Source organism: Chanos chanos, chromosome 12 (assembly GCF_902362185.1).
Source record: "Chanos chanos chromosome 12, fChaCha1.1, whole genome shotgun sequence".
In the NCBI taxonomy this organism is placed as follows: Eukaryota; Metazoa; Chordata; class Actinopteri; order Gonorynchiformes; family Chanidae; genus Chanos; species Chanos chanos.
The window spans coordinates 10084451-10111674 of NC_044506.1; the positions used below are offsets into that span (position 1 = coordinate 10084451).

Sequence of the window (27224 nt, forward strand, 5' to 3'; positions counted from 1 at the left end):
TCTTCCCAAACCGACACGGGTAACAGGCAGAGCCTAACGCTGGAATATACTGACATTTCGACTTCAGCGCTTTTTCCATTTCTGGACACTGAAAGGAAACTGAGCTGACATTTTTTCTTATTTGATCTCCATCTTTCTCCCTCACGTTTCACCGAACTGACAGCAGGCGTGCAAAAACATACAGTTTTTGTGTTTTGCGCCGTACGTTAAGGTGTCGGGGCATTTAGATTAATGACCTGGGGGGGGAAAGTAACCGTGTGTATGAATTACCCTGTCCTGGGGGCATATAAACCCCCCATAATCCAGCCTTTAACCACCCTCATTAATGTGAGTTTCTGCATTACTGGGTTTGCTATGTTGGGGAGTGGGATGGGAAGACGGGGGGGGGGGGCGAGAGAGATGGCTGACAGCCAAGGGGAGAAGGCAGCCCACCAACATCTGTTGCACTTCGGCGGGGGCAGACGTGCCAACTTTCCGCGGCTGTCCAAACTCAGAAGACGAATGGGTGAGCGGGTGCACGGGCGAAAGGCAATCCGCCGCCGGTCGGCCTGGCCTACCTCTCCAGACATCTGCGCCTTTGTATTTAATGAAGCCTTTCAGAAGCCCACAGCCACCCTCAGCGCTCCAGCCGGAGAGATGCTTCCAGTTTCAAACACGACACAGGCTCGGGGGGGGAGGGGAGGGGTGGGGTGGGGGCTTATGATAACTGATCTCTCAGACACACTCACAGTCACACATTCAGGTCAACTTTTGACCTTTTGATTTAATCATCTCCCTACTAGCCAACGTTTCATATGGTCTTTTTTTTTTTTTTTAAATTCAAACACACCCCGGACCTTGGGAAAAGAAAGGGGGGAAAAAAAAAAAAAACGGATTGCTTTGAAGTAATACACTAATACATAAACGAGAAAACTCTGTCTTGTTTACAAACTATCCACATGATATCTGGAAACTCAAAGCCCAAAGCGATGAGATATTTCAGCTGCTAACAAAGCTCCCACGCTGTTTGTCATGGAGTTGTTCTGACTGTCTGTTGCTTGCTTGTGAAGTTCACTTGATACACAATATCCCAATTCACTTGATACAGTAAACAATACCTCACATAACAACCCAAAGCTGATACTGTACCCCCTACGCCAACCCCATCCCCCCCACGCCGAGGAAGAAAAATAAATTTCCACTCCTCCACAAAACAAATTACACTCAGCGTTCGGTTCAGAGCCATCTCTGTGCGGACGCTTCTTTTTTTTTTTCTTTTTTTTTTTGTGCCACTCGGTACTCATCACTCAAAAATAACAAAGTCGTTAAGGAAGCGAAGGGGAATTCCCCCAAAAGCCAAGCTGCTTGGCCCCCACCTACGTCAGGCCCCTTCCCTCCACCCTTCCGCCTGCTCTGTTTGGAAAGTAAAACCAGAGGAGAATGGAAGTGTGTGTGTGTGTGAGAGAGAGAGAGAGAGAGAGAGAGGGGGAGAGAGAGAGAGAGGGGGGGAGAGGGAGGGAGAGAGAGAGAGAGAGAGAGAGAGAGAGAGGGAGAGAGAGGGAGAACGAGAGAGAGAGAGAGAGGGAGAGAGAGAGAGAGAGGGAGAGAGAGAGAGAGAGAGAGAGAGAGAGAGGGAGAAGGAGAGAGAGCCTTTGAAGTTCCAGAGCCGCCCATCGTTTATTACAGGCACTGGGCTATGACGCTCATTTCCTCCTGAATAATGGACAATAAATCTGACACCTCCTGCCTTCAAGCTAAAGCCCCCCCTCCTCCTCTCCTCTCCTCTCCTCTCCTTTTCTCTCGCTCTCTATTTTTCTTATCAGCGGTAATGATACGGCCATTCATGTACAAAAATATGCATATGACATGTGGTACATATGCATGAAGGACATTAACCAGAGACTGAACTAAACATGTAAAACTGGTCTTGCCCTTTTAAAAGGCAACCCGATATGACGGAGAGATTCGTTACGGATCATGAACGCGTGCTCATCTGTTCACACGCTAGATACCTGTACAGATCAAATCAATGTCACCCACTGTCAGAAGCAGCAGTAGCAGCAGCAGCTACAGGGCAACATGTTCTTTTTTTTTTTTTTTTTGATGGTGGCTTTTATTTAATTTCCTGTGCAACTTCCTCACAACATCTTTTATTCGTTAATCAGAGGAAGTGCACATATGCGCATGTATGATTTGTTTTTTTGGGGAACCTATGGGGGAGGTGGAGTCCTGCTCTGTGTTTGCAGAAGAACAAAGTGTTTCCTCCCCAACAGGCTGAAACCAGTCTAGGATTCGTGGTTTGTTCTGTGACACGGACAGTTATCTCTCTAAGCATTCTGCACAAGAGTTAGTTTGGCAGGGCGAGAAAGTTTGCGTTGAGGAAGTGAGAGGAAAAGACCAGCCAAGAACAGACCATAAAAAGCTCAAGCCCGATGGTTCTATGTCCCACGTTCAACATTCGTCAGCTGGTCGGGTCCAAACTTTACTGCACCCCGCCGTCTGTCCTGAGCTTTTGTTTTCAATGACAGACTGGGCCGAACCTTTTTTTTTTTCTCTCTCTCTCTCTCTCGCATTACACTGTCCCACTAGCCTGAAAAACAAGGCTATGTCCCCTAGGAAAGTCCCTTCAAAGAGTCTCTAGTTTCTTAAACGATATGAGAGCAGAGATTCCTCACCAATTTGCTTTCTGTAATGTGATCCTCTGTTGCAGTAGGCTTTAGTGTTGTTGTGTCCATATGTGCGTTCGATGCCGAAAGCTGCCACGGTGTTGCCGAGAACCAGCTCATATAACGGCTTAATCATCTCAAAGAGACTTAATGAAGACACGAATTTGATTCCCTTGGTAAGTGGTGAACAGAGCCTCATGTCATAGACAGCCAAATGCGAGCTTTCAGACAGCTCAAAGGAGAGAGTAAGTAATGTAGAGGAATCTGTGAGACACTCTGACAATATCACCTCTGTTTGTTCAGGTTAAAACAAAGATGAATTCATTCATTACTTATTAGTCTGTGTTATTACAGGCTTTCATTCTCAATAGCTCTCTATCTCTTTCTCTCCCTCTCTCTCTCTCTCTCTCTCTCTCCGTTTCTCTTTTTCTCCTTCTCTGGCTCACAACGCTGTTGACATAGAGAGCATGAACACATGCCTGTTCTTTGTTCCTGGTACCGCGCTCTCTCTCTCTCTCTCTCTCTCTCTCTCTCTTTCTCACTCACTTACTCTCTGCTCTCCCCTCCCTCTTCCCCTTGCCTCCATTTCGCTCGGCGCTCGTCTGGCCCACAAGGCGTCCTCGCGCACGCCGCGCGCTGAAAGCTGCGCGGCTACATTGTCTGCGTGGGCTTTGGCGGGCTCTGAGAGGCCCAGGGGTTACTGCCGGTCAGCCGAGGAGAGCTACGCGATCACGGTGGCTGGCAGCTCGCAAAAAACAGCCTCCCCTAACACATACTCACTCATGTGCATATACACATGCATACACACACACACACACATGCGCGCACGCACGCACACACACGCTGGCTGCCTCCAGCATGGATAACTTGAGAGTGGGGAAGCTGGCACACTGCCAGAGGCAAAGCCTGAGTTAAACAATGATTTTGCTTTAATACTTGATACCCTTGTTTACTTACTAATCTGCAGACAGACAAAATACAGAGAAGCTCTGTGGCTACACTGTCTCCTCTTCCTCTATTTATAGGTTCCCCTTCCATCCCAAGATGTTTCCGCCTTAATCTGCATTTTTTTACGGCTTTTCTGCTACGCTTTCTCTACTCATACTATTTCTCTCTCAGCGTGAGGAAGCCGCGCGTTCATTCCCAGCGAGAGAAATTTCCAACGTCCTGTTATAAAGCGTTGAAATAAAACGACATTAAAGGGTTTCTGCCCTGCATTGTTCAAGAGAGAGAGCTCATTTCCAGCAACCATAGAAGGCTCAGGAAACAAAAGAGTAAAGAGGGTTTTTAAAAAGAAATTTCCTCTGCAGCGCGTCCTCACTGCGAAAGAGATCAACACGCACAATAGCATACGAGAAGACACGGCGAAAACGTGACGTTACATGAATGTTTGTAAACACCATTTTGTCAGTAGACGTAAAAAAAAAATCGGTGAAATGACCAAAAAAACAGCGAGCGCAGAATGAAGGATGACAGTTGTAAGTAAACATCATCGGTTCCGCAGCCATGTGGGTCACGGTTTCTAACCGTCTCGCGCTAAAGATGCACATGAGAATAGACAAGTTTTCTATTCCTAAGCCCCGAGATACAGAGAGAGGAAGTCCTGATGGTGCAATGACCCACTAAAAGAAACAGGCCAACTCTCTCTCTCTCTCTCTCTCTCTCTCTCTCTCTCCCTACCACAGAGAGCTTAGCAGAGTGGGTCAGGTGCGTGGTGCTCGCAAGCCGACGTCGGCGTGAGGAGCGTAAACAAAGCGTTGGCTGGAGGTCTGGGGCAGGAGCTGGCTGGGAGGTGTTCCACGGCTCTAGCGCTGAGCTTTGTAGAGAGAATTGATGTTTATGTCTGTCCTAATGAGCAGTGGGAATACCGTGCACGTTTCTGCTGTAAGCAATTCACTTGGCCGCCCCTTTCCTGCCTGGAGAAGGAGGAGGTGGGGGAGGAGGAGGAGGAGGAGGAGGAGGAGGAGTGAGGCTTGGGAAAGAGGCACTGATGTGAACAAAGGCAGCAGCTGAGCGAGTCATTACGACCTCTACGGCAGCGGCGGTGGCAGCAATTACCATGTTCCTGCGTAGCGCTGGCTGCCGGGCGCCCCTCGCAGCTCCAGCTCACGGCGAACTCTCCACATAATGAACCTGTCCAGATGCCAGGACACTCACTCACTCGACCAAGCCGTCAGCTTCTTTCTGCTGTCTGCAGATGTAAAGGGAATGTGTACGCAGGAGGAAACCTAGAGCAGACATCTTCTCAACCTTTCTCCTGTGGTGTTGTTTTTTGTTTTTTTTTTTGGAACTGTGACTGGTCATAAACCTCCTCTCATATTTGTAAGATGAATAAATGACAGAATAAGAACCAGTGCCCGGGCCCTATTACAAACACCATCAAGAAGAAGAAGGAGGGGCACTTAACTCTTATAACCTCATAACCTTTGACCCCTCAAGTCTTCAACCCCAATGTACAGGATATGGTCTTGCCACAGGGCAAACTCTACCCCAGTGACCTCCTCACCAGAACTAGGGGCCTATGATAAACTCACCATGCCACCCCCTGCCCCCCCCCCACACCCCCCCCATCTTCCAAGAGGCTTCCCCTCCACCACCACATCCAACATCCCCACTTTCTCCCATGAGAGCCATTTAAATGATGGAAACGGATCGCGGGAGGGTGCACTCCCAATTACAGCGTAGGGGAGTACGCAGGTCCTCATAGACCACCATTTCCCCTCCTCCCATCCTCTACTCTCTATACATTAGGACTGATGGAGGGGAGTTATGGCTCCTATCTCCTAGCATCATCTCCGCATCGCCTGAGGGCAAGGAAACAGCCCCTGCCACTTAAACATTTACCTAAAGGGCATTTTCAGGCAGGTTATATGGCTTATATGGTACTTTATGGTGAGCTCTGCCGGGCTTAATGTTTTTGGCAGGATGCTTACAAAGAGGCCTTTGAGGCACAGTAAAGATGGTAGAAATGCCGTTAAGAGTGAAGAGTGGACCGCGCTTTGAAGCACAATGGAGGCTTTTTCCCCATCCCGAGGCCACCAACTCATGATTCAGCTGCTGTCACGATCTGGAAGAGGGAAACCCTAATCTTCCTCCCGGTACCTGAGTCCTCATTAACAACGGTGTCTCGGCGCTCACAGAGGCAGGTCGTTCAACGGCCTGAGGCTTTGATAAAAAAAAAAAAAATTGCATCCAGTGTGGTGAATGTGAGTGGACGCTAACCGTCTCGGATAAACTTACAGAGTTCCCTGATTATCTGGGTCTTTTCAACAGATTGGTATTTGCCATAGTCGGACGCACATAGCTTTATATCACCAACTCTGTGGCATTCTAGGAATGAATTTTAAAAAAGTGTTGCGGACATGAATCCTGAAAGATTTTAAAAGAACGTTCGAGACAGGTGCGGCTGGTAAAAGGCTGCTGTTTAGCAGTAAGCATACGTAAATGCGTGTGTGACACACTGTGCTGTGACCGTGCATGGCACTGGTGTAACATCTCTCTTCTGGAGCAGAAAAACATGTGAGCGAGGAGACAAAGGGAGAGAGTGAGGGAGAGAAAGAGCGAGAGAAAGAGCGAGCGAGAGAGGAGCTTGTCCACGCAGCTGAAAAGAGGGAGGGAGGGAGGGAGGGAAGGAGAGAGAGGGAGGGAAAAAGATCTGGTGCTCTCATTGTGTGCGTATAGCTGCAGGAGGGCCAGGGCTGTTTTTATGGCCGTCACGTCTTGGCAACCCCCCCGTCACGGAGAGAGACAGTAAGACCGCATAGAGAAGGGTTGAGCTGGGGACAGAGTCTCTAAGAGACTGGTCTCTGCTTTTATCACCGGAGCAACAAGACAAAGGCCTGGCTTGTTTATCTGACTCCTGCTAATAAAGCTCCGTCCAGGAATGAGTATACAGGGGGGAAGGGGGGGGGGGGGTGTGCAAGTGTGTGTATGTGATAAATCAGGTTTGTGTGGACAGACTTATAGAATATGCAGATGAACTGAAGTGAGGAATACCTGTATACTGGGTATTATGGTATGTACAGCAGAGTGTGAGAGAGAGCGACGAACAGGAGAAGGAGAGACAGTGTCCTTTCCAAAGGGAATGATGATAAGCCAACACAGCTGTCAGGCATGTAGCCATGGGGGGAAAAAAGAGGGAGGACGAGGAAGAGAGTAAGGCAAACAGCAGAAGAGAAAGGGAGAGGCGACGGAGAGAGTAAGAAAACAAACAAAAGAGAGAGAGAGAGAGAGAGAGAGAGACAGCATCATCACCGATGCGCTGTTTCCTGTCACGACGTGCTGTGAAGTAGCGCCAAAGCTGCAGTCGCTGTTTTTTCACGGCTTCTTCGGTCAAACGAGGACCTTCCATACGTGCGCGAATGCCCTTACAGCACAGTAAAAAAAAAAAAAGAAAAAAAAAAAAGAGGCAGTCCCAACAGTTTGGCAAAGCAGTCTCTGCCCTCCGTCCAACTGGAGCAAAGTTCAGAGCGTGGAGGGGAATCAGAACCACAGCTCTCCCACAGATGCTGCAGCGCTCTCGGTCACATGACCGGCCCCATTGTTTACTTCAGAGTGAAGCTGCAGCTATAAGCAGCCCCTGTGAAGACTGTGGGGGTTTTTTTTTGCTTTTATTTTTTCTTTTTGGTGACGAAGAAAAACAACAAGGTGGCCCGCATGTCCCCCCCCCCATCATCCCACCCCTTAAGAGGGGGGTCGAAAAAAGAGACTGTACCAGCTGTCGCAGCCAAAGATACAACCTCAAGAAAAACCACTCCACCGCATTGAGTCTTTCCTCTTGCAAGCTGTTCTCGACAGTGGGGAAAAAAAAACCGTAAGGATCAGCAGTATTGTGACAATACAAGGAGCTCAACGGCAGAGCAGAGGATCTAAATCTCTCTCAACGCTGCCTACATGTGCCTTCAGCCCATAGGTTACTTATATATGACAGCATGAGAGCACTGTAATACAAAAGGATGTTGTTCTGCACTGGAGAAAGATGAGGGCAGATGACAGAATAAAGGAATATGACATGATTGTTTGTTGTTGTGCTCGTACCAGTTTTTTTCTTTAAGGTGAAGGACGAAGGTGTAACTAAGCAGCATATAAAGTTACAGTTCCAAAAAGGGCTCTTTGCAACAGCCAACAAAAAAAAAAAAAAAACAACAACTACATGATTAGAGGTGCTCTTCTCAAGTGCAAACACCACCGAGTCTTCGCATTATTTTAAAAGGCAGGTTAAACTGGGACAAGCTAAGCACTGTCATAGCCTGTTCTAATCTAAATGTAGGGTTAACACAAGAAATTAGCATTTCTAAGATGATAATGGTTTATGCTGGATAAGACTAAGCTCACGTGAGACATAAGCTCAGATCTGCCAGGACTGATATTAAGCATATGGCCAGTGTGGAGCTGAGCACACAGCTATGTGCAAATACACGCAACGCAATGCATCTCTCTCTCTCTCTCTCTCTTTCTCTCTCTCTCTCTCTCTCTCTCTCTCTCTCTCTCTCTCTCTCTCTATATATATATATATAAAAACAGCTAAAATGCACTCGCTTCTTAGACTAGCCTTTATTCATGTTAGTCCACACCTATCAAGACACTTTTTTATGTTTAGAAATAACAGAATGACACAGTATTTCACAAATATCTGCATGACAAATTAAAAAAAAGAAAAAGAAAAGAAAAGAAAAACCCACATGCATAGGTTCTAGGCAGAAGCAGTGTGACAACTCCATATTATTTTTCAACAACGATACTCAAAACGCAACTCCTTTGAAAAGAAATACTGTCTCAAACATTTTCTCAAGGCTTCATAAAAACAATCATTTCATTATTTCGCCCAGTTTTTCTAGGAAGCGACTAGACAAAAGTCCAACAATGTGATTTCAACAAACCACATGACAAGAAAGAAGTTGCTTTCAGTTCCACAGACAAGTCGAAAGCAACAAGGCAAATACTGAACTGCAACACTGAACAGAGCTAAAAGCTCCTTAATGCTAATTATCCTTGAAACCCTGGAATCCAAAGCGACAAATTGTGAAATAATGAAATCTCTATGCAGAGGCTGTCGTGGTACTTTTGGTGACACATGGGGTTCCCAGAGGCTTCCTTGTAACAGCTGGTACATTAACCTTCTGTGAAAAGAAAATATGTGAATCTGTATGAAGGCAGTGAGGTTGCAAATGGTAATAAGAGTCTAACTAGAAGCTTGGTAGTTTGGGCCCTTACACCTTAAACAACTTTAGGCCAATCGCACAGCTGTAATTTCTCTCTAAGATTCTTCGCAAAGGTGGTCCGAAAGGCAGTTAGCGGCATTCATGAATACAAATAACCTGTTTGAGGAATTTCAATCAGGTTTTTCGCTCAGGGCGCGACGTGACACCTGTTCGAGTAAAAGTAACTAACAGAGTTCTTTTAAATGTGGGTGATTCTGCCTGCTCTTTATTGGTTCTATTAGGTCTTAATACCGAGCTCAATACAGTTGCCTAATCCACCCTAATTGACTGCCTTAGCAACTGAGTTTGTGTTAGCGATGCTGAACTTAACTGGGTTTAATTTCACGGATGGACAGTTCTCAGCCTTTGTAGGTGATCTGATTTCTTCAGCTGTCCCAATTAAGTATGGTGTACCTCAAGAGTCTACCCTGAGGTTAAAAAAAAAACAAAAAACTTTGCACACGAAATCTAGAACAAAATCTTTGCTTACTGTATATATGCTATGTCTCATCCATTTCATAAAAAAAAACAATATTTCTATTCATTTCTGTGACAAAGGTATTCATGCCGTATAAGTAGCAAATTCGGCAGACTTAAGGTAATCCATTATATGACCTTAATTATTAGCCCAAAACTTTCACGAGTTGGACGTTGATAAAATTGAGGTTTTAAGGTACGGTTAAAAGAACAAGACTGAGTTCGTTTCCTCTACTCTGGTCTCTTTCTCAGATCAAGTGTGAAACCTAGCTCTCGGAATCTTGAGGTCATATTTGAACCTAAATTTTGAGTCCTGAATAAAATAGAGCAATCGTTTTCCCATCAGCTCAGGAATACAGCCAAGAGTGGGCCTTTTTTTCCCCCTTTATTCCACTGTGACACTGAAAAAGTCATTTATGCCATTCCCTTTTCCCGCTTCGACGAGTGTAACTCTTCATACTTCTCCATAGGCAGCCGTGCCTTCCAGCCACTACAAAATTCAGCAACCGTCTTCACAAAGAACAATAAGAGAGCACATTTTAACCGCATTTGTGCACTCTCTAACCTGGTGTTCCTCTTCATTTAAGAACTGATTGTAAAATTTGACTGATTGCTTATGATTTTTTCTTTTTTTTTACATAATATTTCTCAGAGCTGTTGGGAGTCCTGTAACACATGGAGAATAGTAAGGGCTTCAAAGTAACCTCTTCATGGTCCTGACTTCCACACCAGAGACTGAAAGGGAGACATCTCCCATGCTCTGGAATGCAGATCTCCCAGCTGCCATCAGAAAAACACATCTAAATTTGACCTTTAAGGATATTTTTTAAAACATATTATTATTAGGGTTTTTTTGTTGTTGTTGTTGTTGTTTTGCTTTTTTTTTAAGTTTCTTTGTGCAATGATTTGTTTTATCCTGTGGGGGAGAGTAGATCACACAGTATCTTTCTCCTCTCTGCTGTTATCTCACACACACGCACGCACACGCGCGCACACACACACACACACACACACACACACACTAACAGCCTCCACACTTGTATGCCATGTTAGTCATTCCCAGTGTAACCAAAATGATGGAAAGGAAATGTTACACTGTAACCAGTAGATGAACTTTAATGTAACACATAGAGGGATAAATGTAACACAGGCAAAGAAATTAGTTAAAAATTGATTCAAACAAAATTAATTCAACTTAGTGTTATGCTGGATGAGCAAAACAACTCTGAATTGACTGCATTTAGAACTCTCTCTCTCTCTCTCTCTCTATATATATATATATATATATATTTGTCAAAAAGGAAAATAAAAACAGCAGGTGCAAAATTGTTCTCTTGTGCGTAAATGACGTCTTATTTTCAGTGAGTTATCATTGATCAAAACATCATCTTTCTTCACCACATTCTCATGTATCGATTTACAAGGTAAGTAGCCTATTTTTCATTACATGTGATCAATACGTTTGTTAACATGTATTAAGCTGTGCACATGAATTATGTCAAGGTTACATTAGAGTGGACGTTGTTACGCGCTAAATAAATTCAGTTGGCTTATCAAATATTGACAGGCCTTGACAGAGAACCAATGTCACAGTACTTTCAATGAAACCACATTCCTTTCTACAGTTTAAAGCAGTTCCCCGGTTTATCTGCTGCTCTCTTTCCGTCTCCCATTCAGTAAACACATGGTAAAAGGCACTGTTTGTTGTTTCTGTTAGATCCCTGTCAGTCGTAACTTTGTGCCATTGGTAACCATCCAATGCAATGACATTGTTGGTGTCTGGCTCCCAGCCATGGCCAAGTCGTTACGGCAGTTAAAAAGTACGTTATCTGTTCGTCATTACAACAGTGAAGAATATGATATGTGTTTAGACTCCTTGTCATATGACAGTAACTTTAAAAAAAACAAAAAAAAACCAAGGAAATTTATTTGAGGCAAAAACACATTTGCCCAAGGGGTCAAAAACTTGCTTCTTTAAAGTGGTAAGCTGTTCTCAGAAGAGCCGTATAGCACGACCGTGGATAAGCTTTGAAAGAACTCAAGAACATACTGACATTAGAACTGCACTGTTTTATTGCTTTCTCTGAAAAGTGCTACACAAATAAAATCGTGGTTGACTTTGGTTTGTGAGGAAGGGGTTCAAGAGAGTGGGTCAAGTTCAGGTATGAACAGTGACTGAGGAATAAACATCAGTAATGTTCTTAATCCAGCATATAAACACGATTAACAAAGAGAGCCTTAAACCGTGGACTAAATATAACTTCCTGCCGTTGAGCAAAACCTGTTGGGTAAGTTTTCTCTTATGTTAAATCTTGCTTTACTCAAATCTGGTTTTCTGACACCTTAAATTACGCTTTCCTAACTAAAAAAAAAAAAAAAAAAACTAAACTAAAACGTCCTTACTAAAATCTTTTTTTTTTTTTCAATCACTCTCTCAAGAGCACAGCTAACATCACTGCTCTTTCTTCTCTACTAAGAATGTAGGAGGGGGAGTATAAATTCTTCCCTTTCATTTTGAAATATGTATGAGACATTGTGGGAGTAATTCGAGAAAGACTGTCATCTTAAATTTATCACACAATTTTCACTCTTTCTTACGAAAACAACCACACTGCTGCCAAGAACAGGCCCGGCACGGGACTTCAGATTGACTGGAGTGAGGGTTCCACCCCTCCACTGAATCCCTTCTCACATAAACAGGCCGCTGTGCTCACGGTACAGAAGTGTCTGTCACTCTAAGTAAGTCATTAGTCAAATAAAGTATGGTATGCACTTATAAATGCCATGTTGACGCAAATCAGTGATTCACCCTTGTTCCGATGCTGACATGCATAAAGTGTGTGTGTGTGTGTGTGTGTGTGCGCGTGTGTGTGTGTGTTTGTGTGTGTTTGACTGATAGTGACTAACACCTTGACGATGGCTAGGGTCTCACACTTGCTCGCTCGCTCGCTCGCTCCCTCTGCTCGTGGACGACTCTACCCAAGAGTCCTTGGCATTCATCCTGCTTAAATTGGGGCAAAATTGATGCGTGCCATTCTAAATTAAATAGGGGGACAATTATGACACCCACATGCAGAGAACTTAATTAGTACATCTCCATTTTAATTAATAAAGGCTGTCAGCTTGACGGAGATCAATAATTTATGCTGCAAACTACAATGTCGAAATGGATGGGCATAATTAGAAAAGATGAAAACGTTCTGAAGGTTTGTTTTAATAGGATACACTTGAGTAGCACAACATCATGGCCCCGTGGCAGAGGGACTCTGCCCAAACCCGAAGTCCATGTGTGACAGTCAAGAATGAGAAAAAGAGCCAACAGCCAAATTCTGGAATGTTTAATTTTAGCTATCACACTTGCTAACTCAAGGGTCTGAGAAAGCGAGCACCTTATTAGCAGGTTCATTTTGTCAACAAGAGTGAAGAAAGAGTCAATTAGGATCATTTCCTCAATATTCAGGTACATAAAACACACATTTGTCAATATAATCAATTGACAGCTGCTGGTCTATAAAACTGGTCTGTGTTAAAGCACTGGAACAATGGATTACAGTTGCTCAGTCTTGGTACAATTTTCACACACACACACACACGCACACATGCACACTTGCACACAGGACAAGCACTGTGTGACTCATTGTTAATGTGATCAAATATACCTTTTTGTTCCCCTAGCAAAACAATCCCAGCAAAACGAGGATACCACCGAGACCCAGCCACTGGTACCCCAAAATGAAAAAAGGTTTTCCACATTTAGGTATCGCGAGGTTGGTAAAGGACTGATTGATTTGTTCACTGATTTACAGCTACTTGATTGTCAAGCTAACACTGCAAGCCCATTTGTTTCTACTCTCTTGACAGCAGTAAAGTGTGCTCTGCTAAAAGAACCAGCGATACATTTTATTATTTATTGTATTAATAAATGTATATAGATTTTTCTTGATAGCATCAGCCTCTGTAATAAGTCAAATCCACCGTATTAGTAATCCTCATAACCAGTATAATGTACTGAATATATTGTCTTGATATTAAAATGATCATAACAATTTATCACGTCGAGAGACTTAAACGAAGTAGATTGTGGGAGGGAAAATATATATACAGCGTACTGTATGTTGATAGACATGTTCACTGACCAGCTCAGTTGATTTATTTACTGATCTCATTAGTGTGGTTACTACTGGAAAGTAGCTTGAATGCCACAACTCATTTAGCCAGCGTTTGAATACATATAAATTTGACCAATAAGCCGTCAAACAAACAGAGCTGCATGAATGGTTTGGCAAGCAGCATCAGCTCGAGGGGGAATAAGTTACTCCTCTGAAAGACATAATCCATCCTCTACCACTCCCCCCTTACTCATATCCGACGCATTTAATTAAACTGCCAATTTACATAGACATTCCAACACACACACACAAACACACGCACACGCACACTCACACTCACAACAGAGTGCATTCCACATCATCACAGGTGGTCCAATTTTCCAGGGGGCTTGACATGTGAGGCTCTGAGTGATTTAGAACTTCTAATGGAAAAACCTATTACAGCACCATGATAAAAGAGAAACTATTCACAGATCACTTCCTTGACCCCAATTTTCACACCAATGAATTTATGTGCTATTTGGCATCTCCTGTAAGTAAAATTCAAATGGGATTACTTTTTCGGCGTCTCTGTGTTTAACGGATATGTACAGTAAGAAGGAGATGAGCCATTAGTACTTTTAGATGGAAGACAATTCAATCGCATGTTGTGAAGTGGTTTTCATACCATTTGGCACTGTCTTCCCTCTTGGGGTTCAAATGCAATAAAACTGAGGTTTTTGTTTGAGCTAAAAAGCTGTTGTAATGTACAGGCATGTGAACGATCTGGAGCGTTTGACGAATTGTTGAATATGTGCGACGTGGGACTGTACACGATTTGGTTAGAATCGTCAAATGATACTACCATCTTCAACCAACCAATCATCAGCTTTCCTATGATACATATGAAAGAGTTTTAGAGGAAGAGGCTCCATGCATCTTTTTTTTCTCATAGGCAACATATATTCTGCAGTATATATTTAGCTACCAAATACACGTTGACCCAATCTGATGCAGGTTTCCAAATATTCTAATCGCCGTGCGTTTTGGAGGAAAAATGGTGTCCAATCTGATAAGAGGCACAGAACCAATGGGCTTTTGAGAAATCTCTTGAGATAGCTGGAAAAAGTCCAACTGCTGCACTACAAGCTCTACAGTGAGGAGAGCTTTTTCAGATGGTAATCACATGGTCTCAAAAGTTGGAGGCCAACCACCAACCCCTCTCGAAGGGAAATTGTTTTCTTTGGCAAGTACAGAGGAGCCCGACTAAGGAACCATACTGCTAGTAGTCTCCCCCGAGGCTTTGTCTGTTCTCTGCGATTTACCCACATCTTTGGATGTACAACAGTGCATCACAACAGTGTATCAACAGAAGGGGAAAAAAAAGGGAGGGGGGGGGAGCCAAAATTTTGTTGTGAAAGAAATGGGGGGGGGGGGGGGGGGGGGCGGCAGTCATCAACAGCTTGTTTTTCTGATGGTTTTCTGTCTGTGAGGTTGTGTTTTGGCCTCTTTCTCTTCCTGAGCTTCTCAGAGTCTTCGATGTAAATATAGTTTACATGGCATCAGCACAGGAGAGAAGAGAGTTTCTTTTTTTTTTGAACCACTGAAGAAGACTCTGTGTGTGTTTTGTAGGACTGACACGATTAAACTGCAAGTTTATCAAGTAGTATAGAACTAAAAATTAAACAGAATGACTACACAAATTATATAACACAGCAGAAAAGCACAAAAATGAACATGGTGAAAAACAGGGCTTTTTTCCTTAAGGTTATTAAAGAGTACAGCTAAACCGAGTAAATGAAAGTGAAAATCTATAATTGGTTCGGACGGCTGAAAGACAGAGAGATAAAACTTTGAAATGGCAGTCGCTGTAATTTTAAGCTTCCAACAATAAGCAAAGCGCTCTCTGCACTTTCTCTAAAACCATACTTCACCTCCCGAGCTTCACAATTACCCTCCTAAAGGCTATTTGTCAAATTTTGAGCGCTACGTCGACACAAGTCAGATTGCTAGCTCTTGTTACAATTGGCCATTTCCTGCTAAGGGGGAAAAGGAATAAGCCTCAGAAGATCAGATCAGAACTCCACATCTGCTCTGCAGGATAGACAGAGGTGTTTGTGAATCCAGAGCACCTTGCCTTGATCAGCAACTAATATAACCCACATGACAGAATAGTAAAATATCTTTTATTGGGCATATACCATATTCTGAAGCACAGCAATTAAATAAAACCTCAACATAAAACTGTCTCTAAGGCCGAGCAGTCAAAAGGAAAAATAGGTCACTCATCACACGGTATATATTGATTTTTGCATGAGATTTGACAGAATGCTTGTGGTGTAAACAAATATGATGAGTGAAGCTATTCATTCCCATAAAGAACACAAGAATAACCGAGAACTGAATGACCTGCGTCACCTCAACCTCAGCCTTGCGACTCAAAAAGCCTAAAACGATAATAGATGCAGACTGCTTTTCGATGTACTGCCAAATGAACACACTCCGTCTGGTTACTTACACCTATCAATCCACTGCGTTCAAAGTGCTATTGTGTATCTAGGTTATTACTGACTGGTGCAACTTCAAGAGCAAGTGTGTTTGGATTAAAGAATCATAATCGTGGCGGGAGAGTGTGCACTTAGATTCCTCATGGTCACATTCACCATTGAGTTATGCACAATCCTCTCTCTCTAAGTACCGTCCTTTTCCCATCAGTGTGGACAAAGCAATTGTTTCATTACCAATAGATGGCAATTTCAACGTACTAATGGCTCCATCCACCAGAGAGATTACTCACGGGGTCAAATAAAAAAGACCCTGAACTTATTCTTAAACCTTTCTTTTGTCAAGGGGCTCTCTGAGTTCATTCATTTAAGTGCTTCCATTTGGCAAATCACACTACAAGGCTCAATCATTTTAGCTACACTATAACACGTCCAGTTTTAGAAATATTTTTTTTAAAGGATAATTTCACAATCTTACGAAGCTTAATAATACACTAATTAAGCACTGGTCGTGTGGGCAGTTCTGCCTGAAGTAACGAGAATGTTCATTAAGTATGAAAATATTATTAAAATTTAATCAACGCAGCTCTCCAGGAGCTCAAAAAAAAAAAAAACAACATTAAGACCTCAATTTTGAGTTTTCGAAAAAAAGAAAGAGGAAAAATGTTGTGTGCCTGAAACCGAAACCACAGGCACCACAGCTGGATCCATCTGAACTGACCAGCCCTGCCAGGAAAGAACCACATTAACCCCATTAAGGAGCCTTTAACGTTTTGTCCAGTTAAAACTGGGATATAACATTACTATTAATTCCACATTGCGCGTTGCATTTTTTTTGACCAAAGAAGTTTTTGAACGTGCACTTGAAGATTTCTGCAGTCAAAAGAAATGGTTCAAAGCACACGGCAACAGTAAACACTGAACATTTACATTTCAAATCTACCCGACAAAACCTTGCATCCCCAGACGTGCTTAGCCTATTCAGTCGTCAAAGGTTCTCCCCTCAGGTTTGGGTGAAGCCCAATTGAAGAGGAATAGCTTGCACATTGGAAAGCAGGTTAAAATAAATTGTGTAACTTAATAAGACTTCAGCAAAGCCTTGAGTCTATCAGGGCCAAAGAGGGGCAGGCAATCCCAATGTCCAGAACATTCTTTTCTCCAGCGCTCGACACAGTCCAACTTTATAGATGTTGAGTATTAATTGCTGTATTCACTAAAGACCGAAAATCAAAACCTTCATCAATAGAACACCCTGCCGCAATGATCAATGCGCCATCCATATACACATTCATTTGTCCGATTGTTTTCCAGATAAAGAAGGCCAATTAACATGGGTTCAAATCATAAACGTCTTCCTGTGCAATAAAATAAACTCCATGTGAAAAAAAGAGTCGTTTAACCTGAATAAATAAAGAGAGTCGAGATTTGAGTGGGGGGAAAAAAAAAATCAATAATTCATCAACAAATAAATATTCAATCAATATAAGACCCGAGTACAGTAATAGAGCTATCAGACTGCTGCACGGGTCTGCTTCACAGAGTTGAATTGATTTCTGGCATCTAAAGGCAAACAGCAAATATAATCCCCAGCTTGGTCTAATAACAGCAGCAAGTTCATCTCTGTATTGCTTTTTTTTTTTCCCAGTGAGTCTTTCTGTCCAAGACTCCACTGCTATAGAAAGCTGGAAGGGTCAACTCCTATCTGGTCATTTAATATCAATTACACTCTGAAAGTAAAAAAAAAAAAAAGGAGAAGCAGCATTTCTAGAGTTACAGCTTTAAGACTTGTCGCTACGCGCGTGGTCTCTCATTACAGAGGCCTGAAACAGCCGTTTGTTTGCGTTGCTTTTTCTTTTTATGGTATCAAGGTTTTTTGCAATTTGCTATTTTGCTTTGTAGATCCCAGCCACTGAATGTAAGGCTAAAAATATTTATCCTGTCTTTAGACGGATTGAGTTCAAACATACCTATTTTCTATGAAAACATCCTCCAATCTATGGATTTAATAAACTGCTTGTGTAATGAGTGGTCATATGCTCAATATAAACTAATCTTATGTCCATGTGAAAATATGCTGAAGTTTCAAAACCCAATATTAGACTACATCCTGCCTCAAAGCCAGGGATAGAAAGAGCTTAACACAGGATTATGTATAGCCTAATGCTAGAATAAAACTGTATTAGGTAAAAAATGATTGCATACACTGCTACAAAGGCCGGTATATTGGTACCAGCTGGATGTGACTGAAGCTCACAAGTGTATATCATGTATAACAATCATCCCCGGTTAAATCTTCTGTTGCACATTGATATATAGCTCATTAATGTCTTTACCATGCAAAATGCCTACATTTTGGGTGGGCATTATGTGGTAGAATATTAAAAAAAAAAAAAAGAAAAGCATTAAACATTCTTTCATATATTGCTTGCATGTGATTGCAGTCCCCGTCTCTGCCAGCGTGGGGTGCTGTATCTGCAGTGTCTTCCTACCTGGCTTGTGGCACGTCGATGCTGGAGGACACCACCTTACGCTTCTGCTCCAGCAGTGAGACCGAACGGGTGTGGTCCTTGTCTGAGTCCATGCTCCGACCCGTTCGCTTATGCTCCAGCCCACGTGGTTCCTCCACCCCCTCTGGACTGAGGGAGGGGACCTCACCCTTCTGAATGCCTCCGTTCTGGCCTTGCTGAGGCCCGTCCCGGCCGTTGCAGGAGCTCTGATGAAGAAGATCAGAGAAGCAGCTGAGCGGCTGGAAAACATTTTCCGCCCATGCAACATTTCTCATTTTCCCATGCAAACAATTTTAGCTCTTAATACGGCATTGGGGACCACAGACGTGTTTATCTTCGCTGGCAAGCCGTAGCACGTACACCTACATTAGATCATGTTTGTTTTCAAACGTGAGATTTATGAAGGTACACGCCAAAAAAACAGAGCGCGATCTGAGGTGTGTCAGGACTGACTGAAGTACTCTCTGACACCATGGTCAACATCGTCCGCAGGGCAGCGAATTAAATCAAGGCATTTTCTCTTTCTCTGTCCCAGAATTTGTTTTCAAGTGTGGTAGCCCTCCTCGGCGCTGACAAAGAAACAATAAATCCCTTAGCGCTATAATTTCCCTTTACGTATAAAACCACCGTCTACGGCCACAATCTCGTGGAGGAAAAAAAGGAGGAGGGGGAGGGGGTGGGGGGTGGGGGGGGGGATGCGTTTCCTCCTACACTGCCACAGTGCACAACAACCAAAGCCTGGTCTTCTGTACCGTGACCAAACACGCCGCTTCTATTCTGGCAGTCACATTACAGGGAGAACACAAAGCTGGAGCAGAAAGATGTACATCAATACATGCAAAGACAGAGAGCCTGCGACTGCACTGTGCAACCCACCATTAAGATCATTATCTCACCGTAACGCGATTAACTTTAAAAAAAAAAAACACCCAGTCGATCACACAAAGCTTTCAACGTTTTCAAGTTTACACAGATTAATGAGGTAAAAACAGATGGATTACTTGCCATAAAGCCTATCCAAGCCAACTCTCACCAGAAGAAAAAAAAAAAAAAAAAAAACCTAAACACAGGATTACAGTGCAATAAGACAAGATGAATTATGCTGACATTAAAGTTGGATGAAGTGAGCCATGTTTGTATATCTGACAGACTAAACCGTCTCTCATCTCACTAAGTCCATAAGCAATGATTTTTCATACAATACGCTAATTAAAATAGACTGGGCTTTGTTTTAATTTCCTTTTTACAGAAATTCAGCTTAACAAAATAGTCTGTGTGTGTGTGTGTGTGTGCGTGTGTGTGGTGAAACAGCATTTCCAGTCTTAAATAAAAAAAAATGTACAGTTCAAATGCTCAAATTTGAATGTCACGCCACCCATAGTTTCTTTCATATCTTTCACATAAACCAACACTTCCTTTCTTTAGATGGTAGCTTTTTTTTCTCTCTTTTTTTCTGCAGAGTTTACACATTTTAAGTAGCACATCCTCCAAAATGATCAAATTTGGACCTTAATTCAGTTATGCTTAAAGTCATACAAAAGAGGTTTTTTTTCCCTCAGAAAATTACATTTAGCAAAGTAAAACAAAAAAAATGGAATTTTAATCTAATGAAATGTATCTTAATTGCCATAATGTGGATATAATTGGATTTCATATCACTCTGCATATAAATGAGCATTTGAACCCACTGCATTATTTGATTAAAAGAAGTGAGAACAACAACGCTCACAGATGAACGTGTACTCCCAGACTCCATACAGCGTTACACACGCAGTCTTATTAAGAGTTCAGGGAGGCCAATCTGGCTGCCTGTTTGAAATTGTAGCAAATATTTTTGAAAGCTGAGCAGCAAACGCGCTCCATGTTCAACTATAACAGCCACTTCATCATCAACCACATCATGGGAGCTGGAAAAAAAAAAAAAAAAAAAATCTAGTGGCTAAAATTGGTCATGTTTATTTGTGTGGTTCTGCTGGGCACGGCTTCATCTATGCCCAGCAGAATCGATGTGTGTCTCTTATGGCGTCCTAATGACCCATGTGAACACTTTTGGCTGAACCGTATAGGTCAGCCCACTGCTTGCCTCCATACGATCCCTCATCCATCACAGACAAATCTAAACTCTGGCCGTGCCGTGTCAACGGTGCACAGCCTGGGCAACGTACACAGCCGGAACAGAGAGTCCGCTCAGTCAGGCAGCCAGAACTGATTTATCAGACTGTGATGTGGACGAGCAGAAATAAAATGGAGTCAAAAAAAACCAAAACAAAAAACAAAACAAAAAACTCCAACTCGTATAGCCTTTGTCTTCAAGATCTGCCTGCAACGGCACTCAGCACTCAGTACATCCCAAACAAGTCAACAAGTGGCATTCCCCTGGGCTCAGTGGCTCTCACTGGGAATTCCAGGCACCTTGCCAAGGGCCCTGATTCTTAAAGCATGCCCCTCTCTAAAGGACTGTGTTTTTTTGTTACCGCTGCACAGCAGTTGTTATGGGACGATTTAGACCTGCTTCAGTTTCACATCCTCTCTCATCCCCTGCCTATTTTGTACTTCTTATATTTCGACTGTTTTGGTTTTGAGCTGTGAAAGAACTACCCCATAAACCAGTTGCAGCCAACAATCATGCCAAGTCCGACTTTAGAGTTTTACTCTCTACGCTTTATTGGCATTTTCTGACCAACAATGTCCTTCTTTTTATTCTGCGTCAACAGCAAAGCCAAAAAAAAAAGAAAAAAAAGAAAAAGGGAACAGCATTGTGCATTGATGTTGAGCGTCGATATTTGAAAACGGTGACAGATTAAGAAATCCTACACGCAACCTGCCAAGAAAGGTGACAAAGCACTGTGATTGAATGTGCTGTTTACCGCAAGTATTTAAATGTTTTCATTTTGTTATCTACGTTTTCGTCAATCTCGTGAGTGATGTAGTAGTCGCAGTTGCATATTATGCAACGCAATCAATACGTTGGTTTGTAGGGATTACACGAGTAAACGTAATAAAAATGTTTATTACAATACTGTGAACCAAGGGCACGCTTACCGTCGCCACCGAGAAGGGGGAGTGGCTGAGGCTCTTAATGTTCTCCATAACATCTTTGTTTTGGTGTTATGTGAGAGAGTTCTCTACTGCATACAACTTTTAAATGAGGCAATGGGTTGCTGAAAAGCCATTACGTTAGCATCTCACACAAAATGCTTAACCTTAAAGAGTGTGTCAGAATATTCAGATGAAGTGTAAAAATGAATTTCATGATAACAAAACGATTTTACAAAATTAGGGCGGCCATCAACTCACTGCAAAGACCAAACTGATCGTTTTCTTAGCACTGCTGTATGCTAAAACAGCCGGGCTCGGACGGTACCACTAAATGTGGGGGTTGTGGAAAAAAACAGAGATGCGCTTGCTATCCAGAATGCTGCAGCGTGTGTTTGTTTGCCACGGTTACCCACCCACTAGGTCAGATAAACAGAATAGAGGCCCAATCACAATCATTACACGAAGGAAGCCCCATTGTCCCCTGTTTACTTGCAAAACGACCTGACAGTCCATTTTACCAGTATAAATGGGGTCTCTCTGCACCCAAAACAATGCTACATCGTTTTTACAGAATACTAGACGGTGCATGATCGCCGACTGTACTCATGACCATTACTGGCTCATAGCACTGACTAGGGAAAGCTGCATAACAAAAACAAGTCAGGGTGACCACACACCTTCAAGCTGGACTTCAGAGGTCCTTTCGCAGCCATCTGTGTAGATCCTACGGCAATGTCCTCTTCTGTGTATTCTCTCAGGCTGCCGTCCTGCATGAGCACCGTGTACACGTTGCGCCGAGGTCCGGTTGAAGCATCTCTGTTTTCCTGCTTGACAGCTTGGACCACTCCTGTGAGCGGAGCCGCGTCCCCAGTCGGACCCGGCGCGTAGACACGGCTCCCAATGATGGAGCGCTTTACCAAACGCCTCGTATGCATAGCAAGATCACGACACACTACGCTTTGAATCGTACACTGTTCCTTCGGCGCCAAATTAAGTAGTTTTACAAATGAGAAATGTCGACATCAATATGGCAACACCACAATGGATTGAATGGGCGCTCTGCAAACATGGATCGAACATGAAAACACCAACATTTAGAGACGTTGGCTTGTTGAGTATATTTCACCATTTGATCCAAGTTCATACAGCGCTACAATCGTATAAAAATGCATAGTTAATAAACGCAACAAGCTATGCGCAACGAGGGCATATGAACGAACAGTTTCCAGCTTGATAACCTCTTCGTCCGACCGGCAACCGATCTTTCTTCATTCGACCTGTTTGTTTTCCTAGCCGTTCCCTTAAGCTTGAGAGGTTGTGGGAAATTACGGAATGGCCCACACGTCTTGGACCGATAGATACGTTTTTACTTCAAAAGCAAATTGCACAAACACCGCTACTTTAAAATGCTGGACGGTTATGCAAGTGAAATAACAGTCTAGCTAACATGTGTCACACTTAAATCATCGGTGCATTATAATATTCGGTACCACCCTTTGTTGTCTGAGTCCAGATTTCATCGCGAAATATTCCATTCCGCTGTGGTCTCCCACGAGCCACTGCCTCTACCGGCGGAATGCTGCCTGTAAACATGTGCGGTCTCGCGGACGATGTCTACTCCCATTGGCTAACTGCACACACGCCTCCACTGCTTACGCTCCCTTTCTCTGTCAGTTTCCCTCCAAATACAAGGCTACTGAAGACGGAGGAAGCTCCATTCTAAACAATGACGCAAGGGTGAAAAAGTAAAACCACGGAGGGAGGGGTGAAAAGAGAAGAAGAGAGGCTTCTGTGCCCCACGAGGTTTCAGGGCAAGGCTGACCTGTTGATGATGACAAAGAAAGGCCATTTGAAGATCTAGTAGGATATCTATATTGTCTTCAATGAAACAGGTTCAGTAGCCATTTCAAATCCGGATCACTGATGCAAACAGTACCACCATGTGCGCACTAGTTGCCTATTTTAGGTATATCTGCAAAATGATACTTATGTTTTAGCTCCATACTAAATTATTGCTGGACCAAATAAGTACCATTTCAAGAATTTCCACAGTCAAGAATTTATTAATGCTCCTAGTGACTTGATAGGTATAACATGTAAATAATGTCTGTATTTTGAGTTTCTTATTACTTATTATTTTTGACTGAATTTACTTAAAATATTGTGTTATAACCTAGTATTGCATTTATGAGCAGAATTACTACCAACGTCTGTATTTCTAATCTCAAACCAAGCATTTTAATGTCCCTTGAGGTTGTGGAGCAACCTCAGGATCCCATGACTTTGTGATTGAAACTGTTTTGTATTTAAAATCAGTCTTACAACTCAGTTACAACTCTCTCTCTCTCTCTCTCTCTCTCTCTCTCTCTCACTCATTCATTCTTGTACACAAATACAAATACACAATTGCAATGGGCAAAAAAAAATAAATGAGTGAAACTGACACACTTCTTACATATATTTTAATATTTTACATGTACTGAAATATATATTTACATGCATACATATGAAGCCAGACAATTTTTGGCAAATGCTTCTTTATGACTTCAACTGAGCACAGTCCAGATGATGATCAGAGGCTTCTGTTGGTACGTAAGTCAGAATGATGTTCCCATCCAAGAGGGCTTTCTTCACATCTTCCCTCAGCACACACACACACACACACACACACACACAGCCACATCCCCTCTAGGGAGACACCGCATATGTTTGGTACCATTTTCAAATTTGGCACAAAATGTTTGTCACTGAAAGACCATTCGTGTTCATCATCACATCTGAGCGATGACATTATCCTGCTACATGAACTAATCTACAAAGCTAAAGCGTGGGCCCTGGCTTCTTCATAAATGTTTATCACAAAGACAACTGATCCCTATAAAACCAGAGTAAGCCTAGGAGCATACCCTTTGTTTATTTTTCTTAAGGGCCTTTGACAATTGAAATGCATGGTATACTTAGTGGTTGTCAATAATGGTTGGTAATTAAATGATATTAGGCTATTGAGTCGCAAATCTGAAATCACATTGCAGCTCATCCAAGACGACGTCATGCTTTTGTGATGAATTCAGAGATCCTAAAATAATAATAATAATAAAGAGATATGGGCTGTAAAAGGCTATGAAGCGATAAGCAATTTTTTTTCCTCCTTCAAAGAGGTCAGTGCCGTTTGTATTTACAGCCAAATGTGATATTAAACAAACAACGTACCCTAATGATCAAAAGCCTGTACCAACACAATGTACCATTGTTACAAAGCACACACACACTAGAGAAAAATGGCCAAGAAAATGGTTTAACCAAACTGGGCTTAATTCACAATCCACCATCACACTCCAAGCAGTAACTAGACACAAAGCAGTCTTCAAACAACACATTTTACTTACAGCCACCGTCTTTGTTTTCAGAGTTTTTTTGTTTTTGTTTTTGTTTGGTTTTGTATTTTTGCTGAAAAGCTTTATCAGCTAAGCCTTATCAGGGGGGCTCCACGTGAACAGAACCAACGCAGCCAAAAGTATGGAGTACGGATACCCATGCTTTATAAGTTCCTAGAAACACTTACACATTTGAAACATACTATAAAATGCACTCGTCCCATTTCAAACTTCAATTCAGGATCATTTTCTCTTGTACGTGATTAAAATGTTGTAGAAAATCATACTTGTACCATGAAACAGGTTATTAAAATAGCTACCTAAATATATACAGCCACTCATGTGGCATGTCGTCTTTCCTTTGCGGCATGTGCTATGCATGTTTGATTAATGTCCACATCAAGATATTTTGATAACTGGAAAAGCTCGTAGTATTTGAGATGCGTACGTTATAAGTACGAGTAAGTGGCCAAGCCAAGCTCAATGTGCCAGTACCATACAGTTTATATATTGTGCTTCATCATTCTTGCATCCTTTTATCGACATGTACCTACTTTAGATGAGAAAAAAATGAATGCACAAAAAAAAGATTGAGAATTACATGAAATTAAAATACCCTAAGAACATTCTAAAATACATTAAAAAAAAAAACATTTTTTGAAAACATATACAGAACCATTTCAGATGAAATCTCAAAGGTGTGAAATTGTATCATCAACAGATATGTTGCTAACCGTGATTATCCGCCCCATAAAAATACAGGAATTACATGTACCACCACCATTTGTTCTTTGTTAAATCATAATTATTAGTCGACGACTTTACAAGAGTCTGTCTGATTTCATTTCAGCTTTTCGTACCCTCAAAAATCTGATCTTGAAAAAAATCTTGAAATGTCACCAGTATAATGTTTGAAATGATACGTCGATAAAAAAAAAAGCCCTTGGTATTTATCTTAAGGAAATTACCAGCCATATTACAGAGCATTTTAGACAAAAATAATCCTAATGCTCTAAATGAATAGGTGTATTATCTCCGATTTGACTCTCAATGCTCTCATCACACATGGTTGCAGTGACAACCCTCTTACTTTAAGGACGTGACTCTGAGTGGCTCAGCTTTGCACTTTGTTAAACTCCTATCGTGCGAACCCTTGGTGGCAAAGCAGGACTCGCAGCAGGGACACTGTTCAGAGCCAACAGTCACGAGAACATGCCGTCTGAATAAAACATGGTAATAGGAATACTGTTGATATAAAAAGGGATACTTCTATTACTGGTAGCCAGAATGATCAGAAAACCCTTGTAAATGCTGCTCTTACACAACACTGGATCGCATGAAATACCCCCTTCACTCACATTCAAACCAAGTGACACCTACAAAGCAATGTAGTGTCTTCACACCCTTTCTACCGCGATGGAAACCACCGATTCGCCCACACGTCAAATTCGACACATTCAAATGCCACCACACGTTTCAAGAAGTGCTTCTGTTCGATTGCATAACTCTTGAATGAGCATAAAGATTAAAAACCAAAGGGGCAAAAAAAAAAAACTTTTCTGCTTAGCGATGCGCGTCTTGGCTGAATTTGATAAGTGCCATATTGAAATGATATTCAAAAAAACAAACAAACAAACAAGAAACTGACACTCCTAATTGAAACCTCAGAAGGTCAGGTTAATGGAGAGTGTAGTTGGTGCTTGGTACCAGGAGTCCACAGATTCGGCTGAGGAGGCCCGTGTCAAACCTCGGTGAGGAGGTCAGAGGCGCGACACCTCCCTGTTGAGGCCCAGCTCCGCCACGCTCTCATAGTCAGGTTCGAATTGCCCGTTTCCCTGTTGGCGTTCCTCTCCCGTCTTTGGGATCTTAATGGTTTCGTAACCAGGGTCAACGTTTTCCACCCTCTCCTCCTGGGGTTGGCTATTCGAAGACGATGGGTACACTTCTTTTACCGTGGCGTAAAGGTCGCTGGAGTTGGACTCTGGCACCAAGCCCTTAATCTCGCCGATGCTGCTGTAGTCATTCTCTTTCTCCTCCAGCTCTGGCTTCACCACAGTGGAATACATGGCAGTTATCTAGATCAGGAGAAATAAAGAACATGAGAGATCGTCACACAGTGAGCACACACTTTACAATTCTCAATTACCATCCATCATTGTGTAGACAACTGTAGGGGTTATAAGGTTTGATTACAGCATTGGAGAAAACACAGATTGGTTAAGGGATACATCTAGAATCTTAAAGAGGAGGATGCAGTTAACCGGAGACTGTGTCTTGTGAAGAATGCAAAAGCTCGGTGGCTTGGCATGAATGCGTACCTCACAGTTTAGAGGTGCGTTATTCTCTGACGTTGGCCCCGTTGTTGGCGAGAGTGGAGAATGTAACTGAAA

The 27224-nt window shown here is 42.6% G+C and overlaps 2 protein-coding genes across 2 annotated transcripts in view; both read right to left on the minus strand.

The window, feature by feature from the left end:
- znf704 (zinc finger protein 704) overlaps positions 1-22395 on the minus strand; it is a 31499-nt gene extending 9104 nt beyond the window's left edge. The window contains exons 1-2 of the mRNA XM_030789508.1: positions 22138-22395; positions 18404-18627 (exon numbers count right to left, since the gene is read on the minus strand). Coding sequence (XP_030645368.1) covers positions 18404-18627; positions 22138-22395 — 482 coding nt within the window. The remainder of the gene's footprint in view (positions 1-18403; positions 18628-22137) is intronic.
- Positions 22396-25510: 3115 nt separating this feature from the next.
- Positions 25511-27224, minus strand: part of pag1 (phosphoprotein membrane anchor with glycosphingolipid microdomains 1) — a 31149-nt gene continuing 29435 nt past the window's right edge. The window contains exons 7-8 of the mRNA XM_030789510.1: positions 27153-27218; positions 25511-26909 (exon numbers count right to left, since the gene is read on the minus strand). Coding sequence (XP_030645370.1) covers positions 26595-26909; positions 27153-27218 — 381 coding nt within the window. The 3' untranslated portion in view covers positions 25511-26594. The remainder of the gene's footprint in view (positions 26910-27152; positions 27219-27224) is intronic.